Source organism: Rousettus aegyptiacus, unplaced genomic scaffold (genome assembly GCF_014176215.1).
Source record: "Rousettus aegyptiacus isolate mRouAeg1 unplaced genomic scaffold, mRouAeg1.p scaffold_m13_p_7, whole genome shotgun sequence".
Taxonomy (NCBI): domain Eukaryota; kingdom Metazoa; phylum Chordata; class Mammalia; order Chiroptera; family Pteropodidae; genus Rousettus; species Rousettus aegyptiacus.
The window spans coordinates 89,476,321-89,496,488 of record NW_023416310.1 but is presented as its reverse complement, the minus strand read 5'-3'; the positions used below and the strand labels follow the sequence as shown (position 1 = coordinate 89,496,488).

Sequence of the window (20,168 nt, the reverse complement as noted above, 5' to 3'; positions counted from 1 at the left end):
CTGACACTGAACGTGATCTCATCCCATGTGATCGCCAAGTTCACCTCCTCAGAGCTCAGCTCTGCCACCTCTAAGCCTCACTGACATCTGAAAGTCGCTGAAAGTCATCTCCCCCACCCTGGCCCTTAGGCTCCGATCACTCCTCCAGCCTCGCCCCCCAGCCTGGCCCTGACACAAGATGGGATGGGGGTCCTGCGCTCTCCCTGGGATATGCTGCTCCCCATAGCTCCCCCACACCGTGTCTCCTTTGCTCTTGGCAACCTAGGCCCTTCTCGAGGTCACACACAGCGCACATGGCCCCCATGAACTGGGCACTTGAATGTCTGCTAACATAAATGAGACCACAGACCAGTGACTGGCATGGGAGGGTCTAGGAGAGAAGAAGGAGAATTCAAGTTATAGCTTTGTCACTAAGAGAACAGGTAGGTGCTCGGGTCCTGAGCAGGTCCTCGCGAAGCCTCAGTTTTACTATCTGTGAATCTTTCCCTACATCCAAGCCCGCGAGGCTAAGATCCCCTGCCTAGGACGGACGACCAGTCATCATCGAACCTGAACAGTGGCCACTTCTTTAGCATTTACTATGCTCCAGTCTGTACCAGGTGCTTGACGTAAGACCTGTAGCAATCCCATGAGGAAGACATACCTAATGCCATGTTACGGGTAGGGGCAGTGAGGGATACAGAGGGTACGTGACTTCTCCAAGGTTAAAAAGCAATAAAGAGCCACTACTGGGACTAAAGACCATATGACTCCAAGGCCTGGGCTCGCATAGGGAGGAACTCTGACTTCGTTCCCACGGCACAGGAAGGGTTATGGAAGGGAGCCACCTCAATCAGGGAGGCAGGCTGGGGTGGTGGTTAGGAGCATGGCCTTTGGATTATCAAATGCCAGCTGCACCATCTATATCTTACGCCCCACTCCCCCCCCAAAAAAATCACCTCTCGAGGGCTGTGTCCCCACCATCTTTATGGCCTACCTGCTTTTATTCCCTCCCTTTCTCCCAATGCCTGTGAAGAACAAGGCAGGCAGGGTCCTGCCCACATCCATGGCCCAGGGCACCCCGACCACAAAACTGCATTGCCCACCCCATGTTACCCAATTTCCCTCCTCTTACCCGTCCCTTCCCACAACTTCCCTACCCTACTCACCACCCCAAAACAAGAAGCCTGCAGTCAGCCCACACTGTCACCTCTGGGAGTCTCCAGGGTACCCTGGGTCCCCAAGAGAGCTAGAGGAGGGGGAGGGGGAGGTACGCCTGCCCATCCCAGATGACCCTCCCTGGCTGGCCTCACCTGCAAGATAGAGGTGCGCTGCTCATTCTTGTGCACCTTGGAGGCTAGGCGGTTGAACTCGAGGGCCATGCGGCCCAGGTGGGTGAAGAGCTGGCTGTGGTCCGGCTCCTCGGCGCACACGCTCAGGGTGGTCTCCAGGCGCTGCAGGTGCAGCATCAGGTTGCTGTCCTCGTGGGGCAGGGGGCCCAGCTCCTGGCGGGGGGAAGGGGACAGGGGCCACTCACTCTTCACCAGGGCCTGTGTAGGCACCACCAACTGTTTTCCCTCTGCTTCCCCATTCCTCATGACTCAGTTTCCCCCTCCGATCCCAGCTCAGCTTAGGGAAATTCTCTGGTTACGCAGGTTCCCTGTCTGGGGCTGACTCACAGGGCAGGACCCAGGTCTCCCAGGCCACTGGCTGGCTTATGAGCAGTGGAGCCACTTTCCTCCCACACTCTGGGCCTCGCTGAATGCCCGCAGATAAATCACTCAACCGCTGGGCCGCAGAATCCTCGTCTACGAAATGTACACACACCCCTCCCCTCCCTGCTACGTCACAGGGGTCTCATGAGGATGAACTGACACATGAGGGCAGAGAGTCCAGGCAAGGAGTCTCACTCTATGTACAGTCCTGCTTCTTTGGCTCAGAGAGTCTTAAACAAGGAGCCACACAGAGACAAGAACTCCTGACTTTTATGTGATGGATGGTCTGGGCATTCCTCAGCTTCTCAGGGCACCCAAGACTCAAAACAGGTTAAGAATCATAGCTCTAGAATCCCAGTCTAGTAGTGTGTATGAGAAAGGAAGCACACCGGGGGCAAGGCAGTCCAATCTCAATACAAAATCAGTCTCTCTCTCTCTCTCTCTCCATCCCTCCTGTGCCTGGAACACTCCTTCCAAAGGCGGTGCCTTAGTTATGCCGACACCACGCCCAAGGATCCACGGTGGCACCGTACAGCTAACTGCCTCAAGCCCAGCTCCCTGCCAAGTGTTTGAGGCCCCACCTTCCCCTCCCTGAGCCCTCACACCACCCCGGGCTCCTTTCCCACTGTCCCCTCTGCCCACGTTTCAGCTCCTGTAGCAGGCCTCCTCTGAACATTTATGGAAGTCATAGGAGGTCAGAGCTACGGGGAGCCTCCGGGTTCAGGGTATGAGGAGAAGGAACACGCCCAAAGCCACTCAGTGGGTCAGTGGCAGAGCCAGGACTGCAACTTAAGCTTCCTGACTTTCAGTGAATGCCTGTGTGATATTGTTAGTACCACATTCCCACAGGAGATACCGCTGCTTCTTCAATCCTGCATTCCGTCACCCACTGCCTCTCCTTACAAAGGATCTGAGGTGGCAAATGCTGCTTTCTATTTAAGGCCCATGAACTGCTTCACCCTCTCATCTCTCCCACTAGCCGACAAGCTCCCAGAGGGCAGAGAGGCTGTCTTGTCTCTGCTCAGCACTGACTACGCACACCGCCACCGCGGGGCACACCGCACACCGCGGGGTGAGGGAAGGGGGGCGGGTGGGGAGGGGAAGGGGAGACTCAGGAGGAACTCATTAAGGAGATGGAGTTACTGGTCCAAGGTCAGAGAGTAAAATACTTTCTAAGAAGGGATTTCTTGTCACCGCAGCCAATTTCTCAGAGCTCTCAAGGACAAAAGAGGATGAGGAGACAGAAGTCCCAGGAGACAAATACAGACCCTTTTTAATACTCAGCCTGCACAAAAGAGTAAATTACCTGCCATAAGCCGCTCTAGGCCTCCTGACCCTTTCTTTTCTACCGGGGCTAGGAGCCCGCCAGTCCAAAGGCTAAGTCATAATTGGTGGAGGTGCCTGGCGCTCAGTGGAGACCAGCAGGTCTGGCAATGTGCCCGAGCTTTCACAATGATCGGGTGCCTGTGTGACCCAAGTAGGGGAAGTCACCAGCAAGGGATTTGCATATGCGAGCGAGAAGTACTCTGCTCCAGCCCCCCATGTATCCCCAAGTGACTGCAGGGTACCCAAGGTCCTGTGAGCAGGTCTTGTGCCTCTCACCCGGAGCCAGGTGACTGAAACAGAGAGGAGATGTGGGACGTGCCCGGGGACCTGCCATCCACTCACCATCGGACTTCTGGTGTGGCCGCCGCTCTCCGGGGGAGAATTCCGCTCCTCGTTGGAGACTACTTCAAATTCAGAGGAGGTGCCCTGTGCAGAAAGGGAGTTAGGGGCGGCCTAAGAGAAAACCACCTCAGGCCTCCTCCGGGAACCCACAGCTGAGAGCGGTGGGGAGGGGAGGGAATGGGAGGACAAAATCCCTTGTCGCGTCCAGTTCGCCCAGGAAGGCAGTGCCCCCCGTGCAGAGGCTGAGCTCGCTGGGCAGTTACGCATCGTTTCATGTGAGAGCGCAAAGTAGGGTTCCCAAGAAGTCTGCCCACAACCCAGTGTGTCGTCTGAGGTCACATCCCCTCCGCGACCAGTTCCCTCACCTGTAAGAGCACAGATATTGGCCTAGCTGATCTTGAACTGTTAGAACTTTAGGATTTTATTTTTAACTTGAACTTTTCAAATGTTTTCATGAACTCCATTATAGTCAGATTATATCTCCTTTGTACAAATGAGGACACTGAGGGGCATTTCGTTAATGTAAAAGTAGGGACTGAACCCAAGGCCTACAACTCCAACATTCCTGCCATGGCACCAGAGCGGCCTCTGGGCCCAGGGGTCCCTAACTGATTGCCCAGAGACTCCGGATAGCAGTTAGTGTGGCCACCGCCAAGGTGGTCCTACACCAGCCTTGCCAACCCCATCTCAGAGGAGTGGGCTGATCGGGGCTAGGTACCAAAGATGCCTCAACAAATCTGGAGAGATTTTTTTTTTTTTTTTTTTTAGGATTCACCCAAATCCACGTGGACCAAGGATTCCCAGTCTTTTCTACATCTCTCGGCCACTCCCAAAAGATAGGCCAATGGTCCCTCTGTCGGGAGCCATTAAGAGACACTGAAGAAGTCACGTAGCTGATAGCCATGAAGCAGCTGCTGAGACTGCTTAAACAATGGTTCTAGGAAGCAGGGTGTGGAGTTAAACATTACTGACCCTGGAGGGGAGGTTTGCCTCCTAAAGGAATCTTCTTAAGACAGTGGAATGTTTTACAGCCCAGAAAAGAATAGGAACTTAGGTAAATGTCAGCATTCCTATGGTAATGTACATTGTGCTTTGCCATTGTACTCTGTACCTTACTATCGTTCCCTGTGCTTTACTATACTGTACCCTGTGCTTTGCTATTGTATCCAAAAACATATATAAAGGCTGTGCTAAATAAAGACGGGGCTGCAGCAGTGACTGTATGCCCTCCCGAAGCGCTTTCCTATCTTCTTCTTTTTTCTTAGGCTTCACCCCCCTCTTTCAGGTACTGATTGGCTTTAGCCGGCAGGCTCCGGCATCCCAATGAACTAGCAACTGACTGTGGGACTGCTATTAAGCCTGGTCTACAAAGATAACTTCAGCCTTCCCTTGTCCCAGGAAAGGGCCAAGAGGTGGGAGGAGCTCTGTACACAGAGCCTTGCGGCCCCAGCAGTCCAGCTCTGGGTCTCAGCCCTGCCCTAGAAAACCTCTTTCACCTCTATGTTGCCCTCGCTGTCTATGTGACCTTGGAAAATGCTCTTCTCTCCCTGGCCCTGATGTATAGGATAATGTCAAGTGATACGATCACTTGGGTTCCCTCCAGTCCTAGGATACCAAATGAAACCTCTTGAGGCAAATCCACAGAAGAGTTTCTGAGCTCCCTTTGGGAGTATGAGTTCCATGTCACCAAATCCACCTTGTTTTCCTGGCACCGTGCACAATCAATATCTACTTCATATTATGCAACTTGATATAAGGAAAGGACTCCTTGTGCATGCCAGGGTCTTCCCAGTGAATTTTAACTATGATCTTCATTTGAAAATGAGGAAACTGAGGCCCCACAGAGATTGAGATCAGCCTGCCCAACATCACATATCAAGTCAGAACCTAGGCTTCTAGACCTCAACCCTCATTTCACGTCTTTGTGTTGCCGACAAGACCCTGAAGTCCAGGCAACTTTCAGCCAGAACTCCAAATGCAACTTACACTGGATGGAGGTTTTTGGACCGGCTCTGGCTTGTCGCTGTGGAGTGCAGGGTCAGCGGGCGGTGCTGGGACATTTGTATCCTTTCCTGGAGAATTAAGGAAACATGGATGAGCAGCAGGGAGAAGGGAAAAGCCCAGACACCACCCCCTTGAGAACAGCCCTGGCCAGAAGAGTTCTCAGACAGAATTTGTGGGAAAATGGGACGCAGTCCCACTAGGACCAGGTAGCCTGGGGAAATGACCAGCCCTGGGATGACAGGGACAGAACCTGGGCAGAGAGATCACCTTCCCTGGACTTGCTGGAAAAATCCCAAGGTGGCCACTGCTCCTTGGTACCCTGGACCTGCCTCGGTGATGACCAGGATGACAATTTACAACTAACAAAGTGCTTTTATATTTCTATCTCAGTCAATTCTCATGACAGCTCTGTATTCCCATTTTAAAGGTAAGGAACCTGAGGCTTGGAAAGGTCGCCAACGGGCCCACAGTCGCAGAGCCAGCAACTGCAAAACCAAGACTCAAACTTGGCTCTCCCTCCCCGGTCTCCTGGGGCTCTTGCTGTAGGGGGCCCCTTGAGAATGGTTCCCTCTGGGGGTGGCTCTGGCACCGATCTGGGACTCAGAAACACTTCTGAATGGACAAGTGGAGACTGGAAGCGCCCACAGTGATGACTCTGATATCATCACTTTCCTCCATCTGTCTGTCCATTCGGCCAGTGTAGCCGGCAGTCAGATGGAAGGCTGGCGCACTGGCCTGGACAGGGACTGCAGGTGAGCCCCTGTGTGGAGTCCTTTTCCTCCCTTGTTCCAGACCTTGCCCTCTAGACTCAGACACACAGCAGAAGAATGCATGGTGACCACACACAGGACTTTACCCTTTAGTCACAGGCAATGTTTTCTTTTAATAGTTAACATATGTAACTTTACATCCGACATACACTGCAGCAGGCTAATAGGCGGGTCCAGATTCTTCCATGGACCTCAGCTTTCCCTGTGTACAATGGAAGGATAAGGAACCGGACCAGAGAGCTTTTGACTCATATGCCAACTCTGAGTGACTTGAAGAGGCCTCCCAGAGCGCTCTGCCTGCCACCTACTAGCTCCTCATTAAATATTTGCTGAATACGCTGACGAAGATCCTGAGGCCTCATCTGGGGTGCAGTGGATTATTGGGATCCATAACTAATATTGGCCAGGGCCTCAGGAGTGCTGAGTCATCAGCCATTTTTGGACAAGATTATTCTTTAGTCCTATCCAAATCCGACCTTCTGGGGGACGCTGTAGCCAAAACGTGACTGGGAGGATGGTGTGTGGCCCCAGGGTAAAGGAAGGAGATGTGGACTTCTGGACAAGAAGGGGATTTAGGGATCACGAGCACAAGGAAGGCAGAGGACAACCCGGGCTCCCTTTGGACCTGTGAGCTCAGTCAGATGGTCGAAAGAAGCCAAAGAGGGTGATGGTGGTGGGAGCTGCTCGCTGTCCTTGACCAGCTCCTCTGCCTTCTGCCGCAGCCTAGATGCTTCCATCTGGGACTCTTCCAGAAGTTCCCCTGGGAGGACAATGGAGAAAGCAGGAGCAAGAGGAGTTACTCGGCTCTGTGCACCAGTTCCACCCGCCCCAGGCCCTGCTTCAGCCTGGCTTTTGAAGCTCCAGGCCCTGGACTTCACTCTCACCATCATGTGGGCTGAGCAGGTCACACGTCATTCTGACCCACGGCCGGAGGCAAGCCCATAAGGAAGAGGACCTCGCCCCACCCCATCTTCCTGCCCCACTCTTGCCACGCCTGGCTGGGACTCCACAGAAAGCCAGGGGCTCTCTTAGGCCTACCATCATGGCACCCAGGGGCTACTCACAGCCTATGCCCCCAAAGTCAGGAACTGCCTGAAGGGATGAGACCTTCGGCAATGCCAACCACCCCTGGGCCTCAGGTTTCCTTCCCCCACAAGTGAGGGAAGGGAAGCTCCACCCCTCCTTCCCCAGTCTGCCATCCCGCAGAGGTCTGCGAAGCAAGGAGAAAGCATGTGGAAAACGGGGGGGAGGGGGCTGGGCCTGCCCCCGAAGCCTAAGCACATAGAAGGTGGCAGCAAGGCAAAGGAAGGGTTTAGGAGTTTGGAGGAAAGAGAGACCCCTCTGGACAGAGAAATCGATGAATGTCTCACATGGAGGAGGAGGCGGCATCTGAGCTGAGTGCTGTGCACGGGACAACTCGGGCATGTGGGGGTAGGTGGGGTTGCTCTAGGCAGTGTGGACAGCCTGAGCAAAAGCCAGGAAAAGAGAAATCAAGGGACCTATTCCTATCTTGCTTCAGGCCCAGTTCGGCTCTCTGCTCCGGCACTAGGGGACCGTGCTCTGGTTGCCCCGGTGAGGTCAGCTCTCCCCCTTTCTGGGGCTGCTGGAAGACGAGGCCATTCTTTTTCCACATCCACAAATTGAGCCTTCCAGCTCTCTCTCCCCAACCTCATGCTCCTTTCTCGGTCCCTCACGGTATTCTGAGTCCTGCCATCAGAGTCTGGAGTGCTGGGGACTCAGGGCTGGGTATGCCGCCACCATGCTACGGAAGTCCATGAAGACACAGCTGTGGGGCAGAAGCCAATGCAGGACCAGGAGGGACAGAGGGATGATGTGGGTGGGGGCATACCACCAGCTGGCACTGCAGGCCACAGGGAGGAGGCTTGCGGGGAGGGTGCAGGGTCTGCTTTACCTAACATCTTTATCCCTTGCATTTTTTCCTTTAGTCGGGAATTCTCCTCCACTAGGCGCTCAAAAGCTGCGGAAGCCTCTCCCGGAGGCACGCCGCCCCCAGGGTCGTAGATCCGGTACGGTCCTCTCCCTTCCATGAGGGTGGCTCAGCCCCTGCCGTGGTGCCCGCCTGGCTGTAAGGACAACAGCAGGAAATCAGGGGGCTGGCCAAGCCCTTCAGGTGCCCCAGAAGGCAGTCCGCATAACCCCTAAGAGAACACAGCACTTCAGGCTGGTCTGGCCACAACACAGCAGAGCAGAACAGTCACCTCCTTTGATCTGGATGCTCTGCCTCTACTAATGCAACCTAAGAACTGCATCAGTTTCTTTGAGCAGCCTCACTGCACTGCTGGTTCATTTGGAAAAGCAATCAACTGTCATGAGCAATGTCGAGTACAAGGAAGAGCACCGGATTTGGAGTTAAAAAACGAGTTCATGTCCTGTTGGTGGGGTCCGGAACAGGGACCCTGCCTCACTGCATCCCCAGGGCCTAACACAGTATTAGTTAAGAAATGAATGCCCAATAAACGCCAAATGAATAAACATTCTAACCATTAACTCACTGTGAAATCATGGGCAGTCCCTTCCCCTCTCTGAGCAGGGGAAATGAAAGTTTTACGCTAAATTCGGTGATCTTTTTACAGTGAAATGCTTGTGCCCTAAGGGATATAAGCAAGTCAATCCAATTCAAAGTTCCATTTATATGTATATCATCTTTTTTTAAAAGAAGAAAAAACCCTGACTAATATTTAATATACTAATTGACACTGCCACCCTCCTCCTCAAGTCTCATGTCATGTATGGCCTGTCCCTTCCAGTTCTAACGAATACATGAATTTTCCACCAAACCACCACTTGCGCAGCAGGTGTTTTGCATTAATCGGTTCGATTTCATCTGCTCTACTGCATTTGCAACCACTCTGCAAAGGGATTTCAGAATCCCAGTTCTGGGACTTAATAGAGAAATTTCTTTCTTGCATTTGTTCATTCATTCGACAAATATTTACTGAGCATCTACTCTGCTGGGTATTAGTCTGGGTGCTGAGCAATTATCAGCAGACAAAACAGTCAGAAATCCCTCATGGTATTTACATTCTAGTGGTGAAGAGAGAGAGAGAGAAAGAGAGAGAGAGAATGAATATGAACGTCTATAGACAAAATTAAACAGGGAAATATGAGGCAGGGACTTTAATTTTTAAATGGAGCTATCAGGAAAGGCCTCCCAGAGAAAGAGTTATTTTAGCAAAAATCCGAAGGAGGTGAAGAAACTAGCCATGCAGATATCTGGGGGAAGAATATTTCAGGCAGAGAGAACAAACAGTAACTGCAAAAACCTCAGGGCCGAAAAATTAATCCAACCTCCAGCTCTATCTACAAAGAGCTCGCCAGCACAAAAGAGCTCCAAAGGCCTCCACTGGAAACCTCTGAAGGACTTGGGGCCCCAAAACCTCCCTCCCAAGATCACCACCCCCAGGGCAAAAACTGTTTCAGTCAGGAATCCCCAAGGGCCCTTTGAGCACCCACACAGTGCTCCCTGAGAGAAAAGGGTGAAAAAGGACTAATAATAACAGCCACCATTCATTAATCATCTACTTGCCAAGAAGGGCACTAAACACTTCTTGGGAGATGCATTTATCTCAGTTAAGCAGCATAACGACCTTAAGATACATACCGGGGGCTCAGTGAGGTTAAGTAACTCAGCCAGGATTACGGAGCCAACAAGTGAGAGCCTACATGCAAATCTAGCTCTGCCTAAGAAAACTGAGTTAACCCCCTGTTACTCTCTAAGAGCTCCTCAACCAAGACTCACTGACAAGAGTTCCAGCCGTGTGCACCTGGCTATTTACAGGTGTTATACAGCTCTCTGGGCTGTTTCCCCTGCCTTATAGCGTAATATATTACAAGGGTTTTGCCCTGAGGGTCCGCATTACCAGGGAAAGACATGTGCCAGAAAGCAAAACAAAGTTCTGGTGAACGGGACCCCTCCCCCAAAGACTGACAGACAGACAATGAATACAACTTCAAGGTGCACCCACGCCCTGCTGGGCCCCATGGAGGCAAAAGACAGCTGCCTACACACCCAACACAAACTTCATCGCTCAGCTTAGCGGGGGGAGGACTTGTTTTTAACTCGAAAGGTCAATGTTACACAGCAGAGCAAGAAAGCTCTGAAGTGTTCACTAAATTAAAGCACAGTGTGTGTAAAGCACTTAGTAGAGTGAGTGGCCTAGACCAAGGTGCTCAAAAATGTTGGTAGATGTGGGGACCTGGTCCTTTGCCTCTGCTCACCCTTCTCCTCATGTGCCGCTCCAGCAAAAAAACTTACTGACCAGTATGGAATGTATCTGACTGGTGTTAAGCATTCGTACATTTGATTGAGAACTTCCTGGAGGCAGGATCTTGCTTTACACAGGTCTGGCACTTGAAAGGTGAGCCATGATTGACAGCTGAATGGAGTTCACAAATAGGGAGACCAAGAGCTGGAGGGGCTTATAGTCACCTTTGTTGATAAGTGGCAGCAGGTGTCCTGGTTCCTGCTTATTAGTCTATACTCACCCTAAACAGAACTTACAGTAGACATTACATGATAATTTGGGTAAGCTTTTTGCTCCACATCTGGCTTGCCCAGTAAATTAGAAGCTCTATGAGAGCAGGAGCTGAGTCCATTTTGTCTGAGGGTATCCTCAGAGTGGTCCAGAATAGAGCCTCGATAAACCTCTCAACAGAGCAGAAAGAGAAAGTACCAGAGCCCCTGACCTTGACCCTGCCTCCTGAGAGGCTATCTATCTTCTGGACAGCTTGACCGTGACCCACTGACCGGAGGCACTCTGGATAACCATACTCTTCTGGAATCAGAGCTGGAACAGACTTGCTCCCTCAAAGATGCCCAGATGTAAGGCCAGGAGACACAGCAGGATGCAGGACAGAGGAACTGAAACCCATCTCCACATCCTTCAAACCATACGACACTCAAGTCCTCCCTCAGCGCGGGGCAACCAACGGGGTAGGGGTTCAGGGAAAGAGAAAGAGGGGGCCAGCAGTGCTATTCTCCCCAGCTCCAGCCTTGGCAGGCAGAGCTTGGGGGCCAGGGGAGAGAACAGGCTGCCAGGCAGTGGGGACAAAGACAAAACAGCCGACTTTTGAGAAAAACCTCTCTGGAGATCAGAGGAGCCACCCGAGAGAGGGCCTGGCCTTCTGGAGGAAAGACAAAGAGAGAAATGGGGAATTTCCACATCTCGCTGACCTCACGTCCAGATGGTCGGCAGCAGTTACAGGATGACTGCCGGGCAGGCAGGAACTCTCCTAGTCAGTGTGGTTTTTACAACTTTTCCTGGAGAGAGGAATCCTTCCCAGGATGACAGAGCTGGACAGGGATCCCCAAGGGAACCAGGCCAAGCCCTGTTACCAGGCATCCAGGAACTCTCTGAATGAGGGGATGAATCACTCTCCTGCCCCCAAGACTGACAGCTTGTTCCCCTCTGTCACAGACCTTGCCCCTCACCTGGGGCAGTGCTGGAACACTGGGGGCCTGGGGCACAAGCCCAGCTGACCACGCCTCTGGTGTGAGGGCTGTCTGCCGCAGCCAGAGCATGAGGACCAACGCCATCGAAATCAGAGCGGAGCTGGAACCAGGCCCCTGCCCACTGCCCCTGCCCTCTGTTCCTGCCCCCGCACTGGGATCCCACTGCAAAGCAGAGGCCCCACCCCATGTTCTTTCAGGGTCTGGCCTGGACTCCACATCCTGGGCCTGGTTCCAGCAGCGACAGATCAGCAGGGGACCCTCCAGCAGTGGGACACCAACCCGCCTCCCCAAAACAGAAAGTCAGCACAGACCTTCCAAAACAAGACCTCAGCTAGGGTGGGGGTGGAGGGGGGCGGGGGAAGGGAGTTCCCACAGCCCGCCCCAAGGGGCCCAGGGGTGCCCACTGGAACCAAAAAGGCCCGGTTTGGGAGCAAAAAGGGCCCCAGACAGACAGGCCAGGCGGCAACCACAGAGTATCAAGATTGAAGTGATGCTGTTGAAACTGAAGAAGCCACCAGCCCAAAAGAGGAGGAGGAGGCGGTGGCAGTGTGACAGGGTGACAGGCAGCAGCTAAAGGGAGTGTGAGGGGGTGGGAGCGTGGGCCCAGATCAAAGCCTCCACCCAAAAGGAAAGGGTTGAAAAAGGCAAGATCTGGAATTAGACTTACATCCTAGCTTCTGCACTAAAATGCTTCAGCCTATCTGAGGCTCTCTTGTGATTAGTCATGTGCTGACTCCAGGAGCGGGGCTCCCTGGCCCCCCAAATGATATGAATTTGCATAGCCAGTAACATTTGCAAAATACCTAGTAGTTTCCCAGGCACTGTTTTTCCATGTGATTGTTACAACAGCCTTGGGAGAAAGGCATGACTGATGTCTGCTTGACAGACAGGGAAACTGAGGCCCACTTGGGAACTTAATCAGCTCAATCAATGCTGCCAGGCACGGGCTGCACCCTGGGACCACCTATACCCCGGCCGGAAGTTCCGTTCTCCCTGCTCCAGAGGGAAAAGTCCAAGCAGATTTCCGGTATTGTGAATCGGGAGGTCACAGGGGCCAACAATGACCTCCCTAGGCAGAAGGCAAGCACTGCCAGGGACACTGGTGGGTGGGGGTGACAGAGGGGTAAAGGGAAGGGGTCTCTAGGAAAGGACGCAGAGGACAGAAAGTCAGAGGATCCTGGCGTCTACTCTGCTGCTGTTCTCATGGCCACGAGCGAGCCCATCCGCTCAGGCACCTCCATTGCCTCATGTGCGCGGGGAGGAGCCTGCACTGGAGTGACACCAGGGGGTGTCTTAGCGCTGCCCTAAGGAGCGACAGGGACCCAAGCCGTGAAAGCAAGTCTAGGAAAGAGAGGGGACCTACCACACCGGAGAGTCAGGAAAAAAGGTTCAAACGGCAGGATCTTAGAATGCAGCAGGTAAGGCACGCGGGGTGCAACATGGAAAGGGGGTGCTCGAGTGCAAGCACACAACCCTGAGCAAGAGCCCTCCTCACGTGTCGCACCTGGGGCCTCACCTGTGCTTGCCTTACTCTAGTCCCAGCTCTGTCCACCCCTGTGGGCTGTATGATACTGGACCAGTCGCTCACCTTTTCTGGGCCTCAGTTGCTTCATCTGCAAAATAGGAACAATAGAATCTACCTGTACCAGATTAAAGCAATTAAATGAAACGATATGTGTGCAGTTGGAAGGGAGTTCTCACTTTATACTTCCTGATCATTTATTATTTAACAAGGAACATATTCATTTTATCATAAAATTTCCAAAATAGTAATAATGTGTGTAGAGTACCCAGCTAAGTACCTGGTACACAGCAGGTCCTTGGTAAAAGGCGGAGGCAGTCCCATAACTGTACCCAGCTGATGTAAGCCAAGTCTCCCAATCTTCCTGCTCCATATACTCCTCCTTTTAACAAGTTTTAGGCTCCTCCACTGGCTCAGTAAGCTAGGTCATGGTATCTACTTAATTTCTGGTAAGTGGAAATAACCTTTAAGCAAGGACACTGGTACAACACCGTAGCCAGTGAATATGTAGTTACAAGAAGCCCGTAGACTACTGTACCAAACTCATGCAAGACTGGGAATCACCTGAGCCTCATTTTCCTCAATCAGAATTGGTAATATCCTGCAATTCCTCCCTCCCCCAGGGATGAGAGGAAGTGAGGCATCATGAAAGGACAGTTTTGCAAACTAAAGCAAAAATCTGTCCCCACGCATTTCATGGTTGAGGGCAACTGTGGCCCTAGGTCCATCCATCAAAGAGCAAGCTGTGCCCTTTTGGTGACTATCAGTAAAGACACAGCAACTACTTTGGACACTGTGTTCTCAGGGAGTCCACTATAGCATCCTCACCAATGAGGAGCCAAGGACTTAACAAGTCTCCGCAACCAACTCAATAATAAAGAGGTTGCAGGCCACTGGTAGAATATGAAGAACTGGGGTTCAGAAATCGTGGGATCTAGCCCAGGCACACCAGGGCAAACACCTTCCCCTCATTGGGCCTCCGTTTCCTAAAAGGAGGGGTTTGCAAAAATAGCAATAATATAACATAGTAGGGAGACTAGAAAATCTTTTAGGCTCCTTCTAGTTCTAACATTCCAGAGCTTGCAATTTATTATCACCCCTTTCTACAACCTTCTGATCTTGAGAAGGCTACTCTCCCCAGCTCCAAACCCTCCTAAATCCCAAGTGGGTCTTCCTGACCCATCGGTCCTCCCACAAACGTTATGAGGGGTGATGTCTCCTCCAACAAACCATGCAGAAACTCCTGGACGGTGTCTGCAGCCCTTCACTGGTTGTCCTCTCCTCCCTGCTCCAGCCAAGCCTGAGGACTGTGTCCCTCAAACACGACAGCCGTCTCCCCTGTGTCCTCCTCCCTCTGCTCCTCTACTCTGGCTCACCCTCGGAGGAGGCCCCACTGCCTCCACTCAGCCTCCAAGACCCAAGCTCCATAGCACCAGCCTGGAGGGGGAACCAGGGCCATCGGCCAGCTGGAACCACTTTAAAAGAAGACCAAGAGCATCTAACTAAAGCCAGGAGATGGCCTGAGAGTGGTTAAGTGCTATCATATGCCATGGGCTGTGTCATGGGCTGTGTCATGATGCACACTGCCTCATTTTCCTCTCGCCACAGAAGCAGACTCAGAGAGGTTAAACCACTTGCCTTGGGGCACATAGTTGGTTAGTGGCAGAACAAAGACTCCAGCCTCAACCTGTCAGACTCCAACAGTGGTGCCCTTTGCACTGGATTGCAATACCTGAGAGGTAGTAAGCCGAGATTCAGGTGGAGGAAACAAGTCCTGCTGTTGGCCTTCTGGAATGTGCCCCCAAGTTCCCAGCCCCTGTCTCTACGTGTCTCTAACTTTGTATGCAGTCACCTAGATCACCTAGAGTCACCAGGGCTTAGACTCTCAGATTGGAAGGAAGCTCAGAAGAAATCCGGTCCTTGCTTATCCAGTCCCCAGGGGAGCCGAAGCACTGTGGTTGATCACCTGCAGTGTCCAGACTTCCCCAAAGAGCCCCGCCCCAGGCAGCCAGCACTGGCTGGAGTTACGCTACTCCCAGTTCTGCTTCCACCGGCCCTTGCTCTGCCCCTGAGGTCCCCTGGAATAAGGAACAAGATGCCCCTCTTCTCCATTTCAGCCCTGAAGAGAACTGGACCTTGCAGCGTTCTGCTGAAGCTGACCGGCCCTGGTTCCCTCCACTGCTCCTCACAGGGATTGGCTTCCGCACCCCTCCCCAGCCACCCTCCTTAACCCTCCACCTCTACCCTATCCGGAGCTGGTCCTGAAACTGAACACAGCACTCCAGGTGTGGTTTGCCTGACCAAACAGAAACTTTCACCTCCGCCCTTTTACATATTATGTTTCTACTGATGTCGCCTTAGGTACATTTGTTTTTCTTATAGCTGGGTCACCCACAGTAAAGCATGCCCTTTTTCAGTGATGTCAGCAACCTGCTTATATGTCTGACAGGCTGAGAACAAAGTTCTCTTGTAGAAAAGTATGCTTGAGGAGGTTTCAATTACCTAACGGGCCAGAGGTAACTGATTGAGTAATCTCCTAAGAATCTAGAAATATTTGTATTACTGTACACAGGAGCTGGACAAAGATGTGCACTGCTACATGCTTTGTAATAGCAAAAATGTTCTGAATGTCCATCAAGAGGGCACTGCTTTAATTACTCATTCAATGGAATACAATGCAGCCATCAAAAAGAATGGGGCAGATTGCTTTGCAAAGACATGGAAAGATGCCCATAAAATATTATTAAGAGAAAAAACAAAATATGGATTTATATCTATAACAGGAAACTATTTTTTAAAAAAACACAACTCTGTGTGTGTGTGTGTGTGCGTGCGCGCGCACGCGCGCATAAATCTCAAATGTGCATGAGGTTAGTGGCAGAACAAAAAAAACTTCGGTATAATTTTCTAGCTCTTTACAAGGGAAATATGGGCTTGGTCTATTTTTAAAGCTTTAATTTTAAATTATGGCAGAGACGAGCAGAGGAGAGGAAGGAGGAGAAAGCCTTCACTTTTTTTACCTTCACTTTATACCTTTTGTGTTTGTTGCTTGAGTTTTGGAGTTTTTTTTTTTCCCCCTCCAGTGAGCACATGTCATTTTGTAACATTTTAAAGGGAGATTTTTTAATAATTTTTTTTTTTTTTAATTTAAGGGGCTTGACAAGGTGAGAACAATAAGAAAGGCCTATTGTTCTGGCTCCAAATGAGGCTGGAGGGCTGTTGGCAGGGGTGCGAGCCTCCTCACTGTGTACCTGCTTCACGTGGACAGACAAGGCTATAGTGATGCGATCACAGATAAGGAGCGAAAGTCCACGGACAAATTTTCTAGTCAAGGAATTTGGTGGATGGAGAGCTGGCAACTACAGGCAGTCTCCACGTGGAACCTGCCAGGAAGGATCTGGCTTCTGGAAGGTCAGGGCTGGCCCTGAGGTGACAATGGTGCTAAGAGAAGCACCAGACTTTCAATAACTCTGCTCGGCTGGGAACAAGAGCGAAGAAGCTCCCCCCATGACCGTGGGTCCTCACACCGGGCCTCGCACCTGCTCTGCTAGAGAGGAAGCCGGGTCCAGACAGGTGCAGAGCTCGGCTCAGGGCCACACAGTTCCCAAGGGACAAAGCAGAACCTACACCCGATCATCACAGCCCTGGTCCCCGCCCTGCACTCCCCAGGCCAACAGCCATGTAAGGAGGGCTGGGAAGGCAGCCCGAGCGCTCCAGCCCCTTTCCTTCTCCTGCCAGCCACGCCTCCTCTCAGCTCCCGGGATCCATGGGATCCACGGTGCGCACACTCCATGACTAGAAGCCCGGCTTCCCTCCTGGCAAGCGGGGACCTTGCCTAGCCCAGGAGGAGCACAACTATTAGCTACAGGGACAAAGGGAACTAGGCCCAACCTTGGGACAAAAGAGATGGGGGACTTGACTGTCCTCTGCCTCCCAGGCCCCAATATGTCCAAAGCTGGTTTATCCCACAACGGTGATTCTCCAGGCCTGTAACTCCCCCTTCAAGAGGGAAGACGACAACTTTTGAGAATTCTCTCATATTAAATATGATGGAAAGAGGGTTCAACAGGTTCTGCTCCCTTACAGGGTAACCCTGAGCAGACCTCACTTGCCTTGTCTCTCCCTATGAAATGATGTGAGGACCAACTAGAAACCATAGAGCTCTCTGTAGATTTTAAAGTGCCATAATGGCCATAATGGCTAGGAAAGGGACAGTTATACGGGGCTAATATTACTCAGCTAAAAGCCAAAGTGTCTTGTTTTAACAGCAAAAGCTGGAAATTACCTAATGAAGAAAATGAGTAAATATACTGGGGTAGTTTCCTACCAGGGAATACTACACAGCCATGAAAAAATGAATGAAACTTTAGTGACCCAGAGCTAGACATATAAACATGTATGAATCTCACAAATATATTAAGCAAAACAAGCAGTTTGCAAGAGTCAAGTCTGACAGCATTTAGGTAACATTTAAAAACACACAAAACAATACTAGATACTGTTTGGGGAGACATATATTTATAATAAAATTATAGAGAAATGCAAGAGAATAAACTCTAAATTCAGAAGCCTTGTAACTTCTCGAGGGGAGGGGAAGAGGATGATCAGGGAGACATTTCAGGTGCACAGAATATGTGTTATAGTCTTTCTTAAGCCAGATGGGTGGGTCCCAGGTATCTGCATGCTACCCTCTATGTCTGAATGATTCCTCTGTACTTTCTAAAAGTCAGGGGCTGGCATGTGTGGGGGGTGGCAGCATTTGTAGAGGCAGAAGTGAGGCCGTGGAGGGACCACAGTTCCGCAGATCTCTGATGAAACTGGCCATGACGAAGGCAAAGGACAACAGTCTGCTGGCTAGCAGAGTGGAGCGAGTGCTCTCTAGTGTGGGTGGAGACCAAACCCCTGACTCATGGGACACCCCCAACATCCAACCTAAAAATACCAGCTCTGGCCTCTGAGTATGACTCCTTGATGACACGACTCCCACAGCACTCCTCCCCCTACATTTCCCCCCCCCCTACACACACACACATCTGCCTGGGCCACCCAGTTTGTCCACGCCATAGGTGCTGAAGGACACAGGGAACAGCCTCGGGGTGAAGTCTTTGGGAAGAGAAGGAAACTCTTCTCTTTCCAAGGAGGAGGAGAGGCCTCAGACAAAGAACCGGCTGCTCCTCAGGCCAGTCATGAGTTCCTATAGGACGAGTGACTGTCCTGGGCCAGTCATGGGGAAAAACATCAAGAACTTCCTGCAACTGAACGTGGTGGCTGCCCAGGTCTGTCTCTAGGAGCTGGGGAGCTTCTCCCTGCTTCCCTGCAGACAGCCCCACATACCTTCCCTTCTTAGAGGAACAGAGAATGGAGGGGCAGGCACACGGGCGGCAGCAGCGAGAAGCAGGCACAGCAAGGCCTGGCCCAGAAGGAAGAGCTCAGAAACCAAGGAAGCCAGAGGGTGACCCAATCTCTGGGCTACGGAGTTTTTAGAGCTGGAAGAGGATAGGCTAAGACACCAGCCAGTGTAATCCCTTCATTATGCAGCCGGGACACCAAAGCCAGCAAGGGGAAGAGACCTGCCCCGAGGCTGCATGGGAGAATAGTGACACAGGAAAGCAGAACGTTGGTCTTGTGGCCAGCTGTGCCCTCTTTACACCATGCTACTGCCCTCCCTCTCTTCTTTCCTCCCTCCTTCCAAGTGGGCAGGTGAGCACGGAGGGGAGCATGCAAAAGCAAGCATCTGTAACAACACTGGGAGGGGCTGCAGAGGCTCCCTCACTCTGGGCGTGGGGGTCAAGCTGAGGTTGGATGATCACCTGCTGGGGTGCTGAATGCAACTGAGGGAATTTGGGCCGGATGTCCTCTGTGCCTCTTGCACAAAGCTTCCACTATTTCAAATGGATGAAAAGACTTCTGAAACAAAGCAAGGATGACTTAGCCAGAGAGGACACAGCATGGTTCATAGGTGTCAGAGAGTCAAAGGCAAGTTTTCCCTAAGCATGGAAAAAAAGGTCCATCCTCATGGTTATCACGGTTAACAAGGTCAGCAGCGGGCATTTAGCATTGGCTTTACTTGGCATTAGCCCTGCACTGAGTGCTTAACACGCACTGCCTCATTAGTTGGCACCTGTCTAGAAGGTAGCACTGACATGCAGAATCTTACAGATGAGGAAGCAGAGGCAGTACCCGCGCAGGTGCAACCCGCACCAGGGGTTCTCAGAGAGTGGCCTGGACCAGCTGCAGCAACATCACCAGCACCTACTGGATCAGACTCTGGGGGCATGGTCCAGAGCTCTAGTAAGCCACCCAGGTGATTCTGATGCATGCTAAGTTTGCCAACCAACTACTCTAACCACTTCCTAATGCTGCCAGTGTGGAAAAACTGACACTTCTCTACCTAGTAGTCAAGATCTTAGGGTTTTTCCTAGCCCAGCTGGTCAGCTCCTCCAACCCAGCAGAGCCTTACCCCAAATCCGCTGCCCAGTCTAACCAGTCTACTAAGTTCCAGAAGGGACCTAGGCCCTGCTCTGCACCTCGTCATCTTTCTAGGGCTTGGCATTAAAGTCGTCTCCCTCCAGAAGCTCCCTGCCCACCTAGCACCCCCAAACTGCCCCGCACTCCAGTGAGATTTACTGCCGGCACTTGCTGGCACACGATGCCTTCCAGACAGCGCTCACAGCAAACTTCTCCCCATCCCACTACAAGTTCCTAGACTGTAGAGCCACTTCCTTATGCCCCAGAGCATCAAGCCACTCTGCACCCAGGGAGCATAAGAAATGTTTACATACTATCAGAAAGGGGAAAAAAAATGCCTAGGGGAGCAAGTTCTGGTTCTCATCATGATTCTGCCAGTGCCACTCTGGGGCAAGTGCCTCAGTTTCCTCATCTGTGAAATGCATCATTTTTCTAGTTTCTTCGATTCTATTCATCCATGAACAAAGCCCAGAGAGCCTTACCCCAGACACTCTGATCTAGGGGTCAGGGATGCACACGTGAAACTAAGGAAGTCCCTGCTCTCATCCTTCTATTCTAGGAAAGGAGAA

The 20,168-nt window shown here is 51.8% G+C and overlaps 1 protein-coding gene across 7 annotated transcripts in view; it reads right to left on the bottom strand.

Annotated features, from left to right (window-relative positions):
* Nucleotides 1–20,168, bottom strand: part of TNIP1 (TNFAIP3 interacting protein 1) — a 47,077-nt gene that overhangs the window by 18,601 nt on the left and 8,308 nt on the right. For 3 of the 7 annotated variants that reach the window (XM_016118697.2, XM_016118699.2, XM_016118695.2), the window contains exons 2-7: nt 13,126–13,222; nt 8,049–8,220; nt 6,762–6,896; nt 5,349–5,434; nt 3,363–3,446; nt 1,293–1,484 (exon numbers count right to left, since the gene is read on the bottom strand). In XM_016118697.2, the coding sequence (XP_015974183.2) occupies nt 1,293–1,484; nt 3,363–3,446; nt 5,349–5,434; nt 6,762–6,896; nt 8,049–8,184 (633 nt within the window). In that variant the 5' untranslated portion in view covers nt 8,185–8,220; nt 13,126–13,222. The remainder of the gene's footprint in view (nt 1–1,292; nt 1,485–3,362; nt 3,447–5,348; nt 5,435–6,761; nt 6,897–8,048; nt 8,221–13,125; nt 13,223–20,168) is intronic. The other 4 variants (XM_016118698.2, XM_016118696.2, XM_016118701.2 and 1 more) reach the window with 3 other exon arrangements.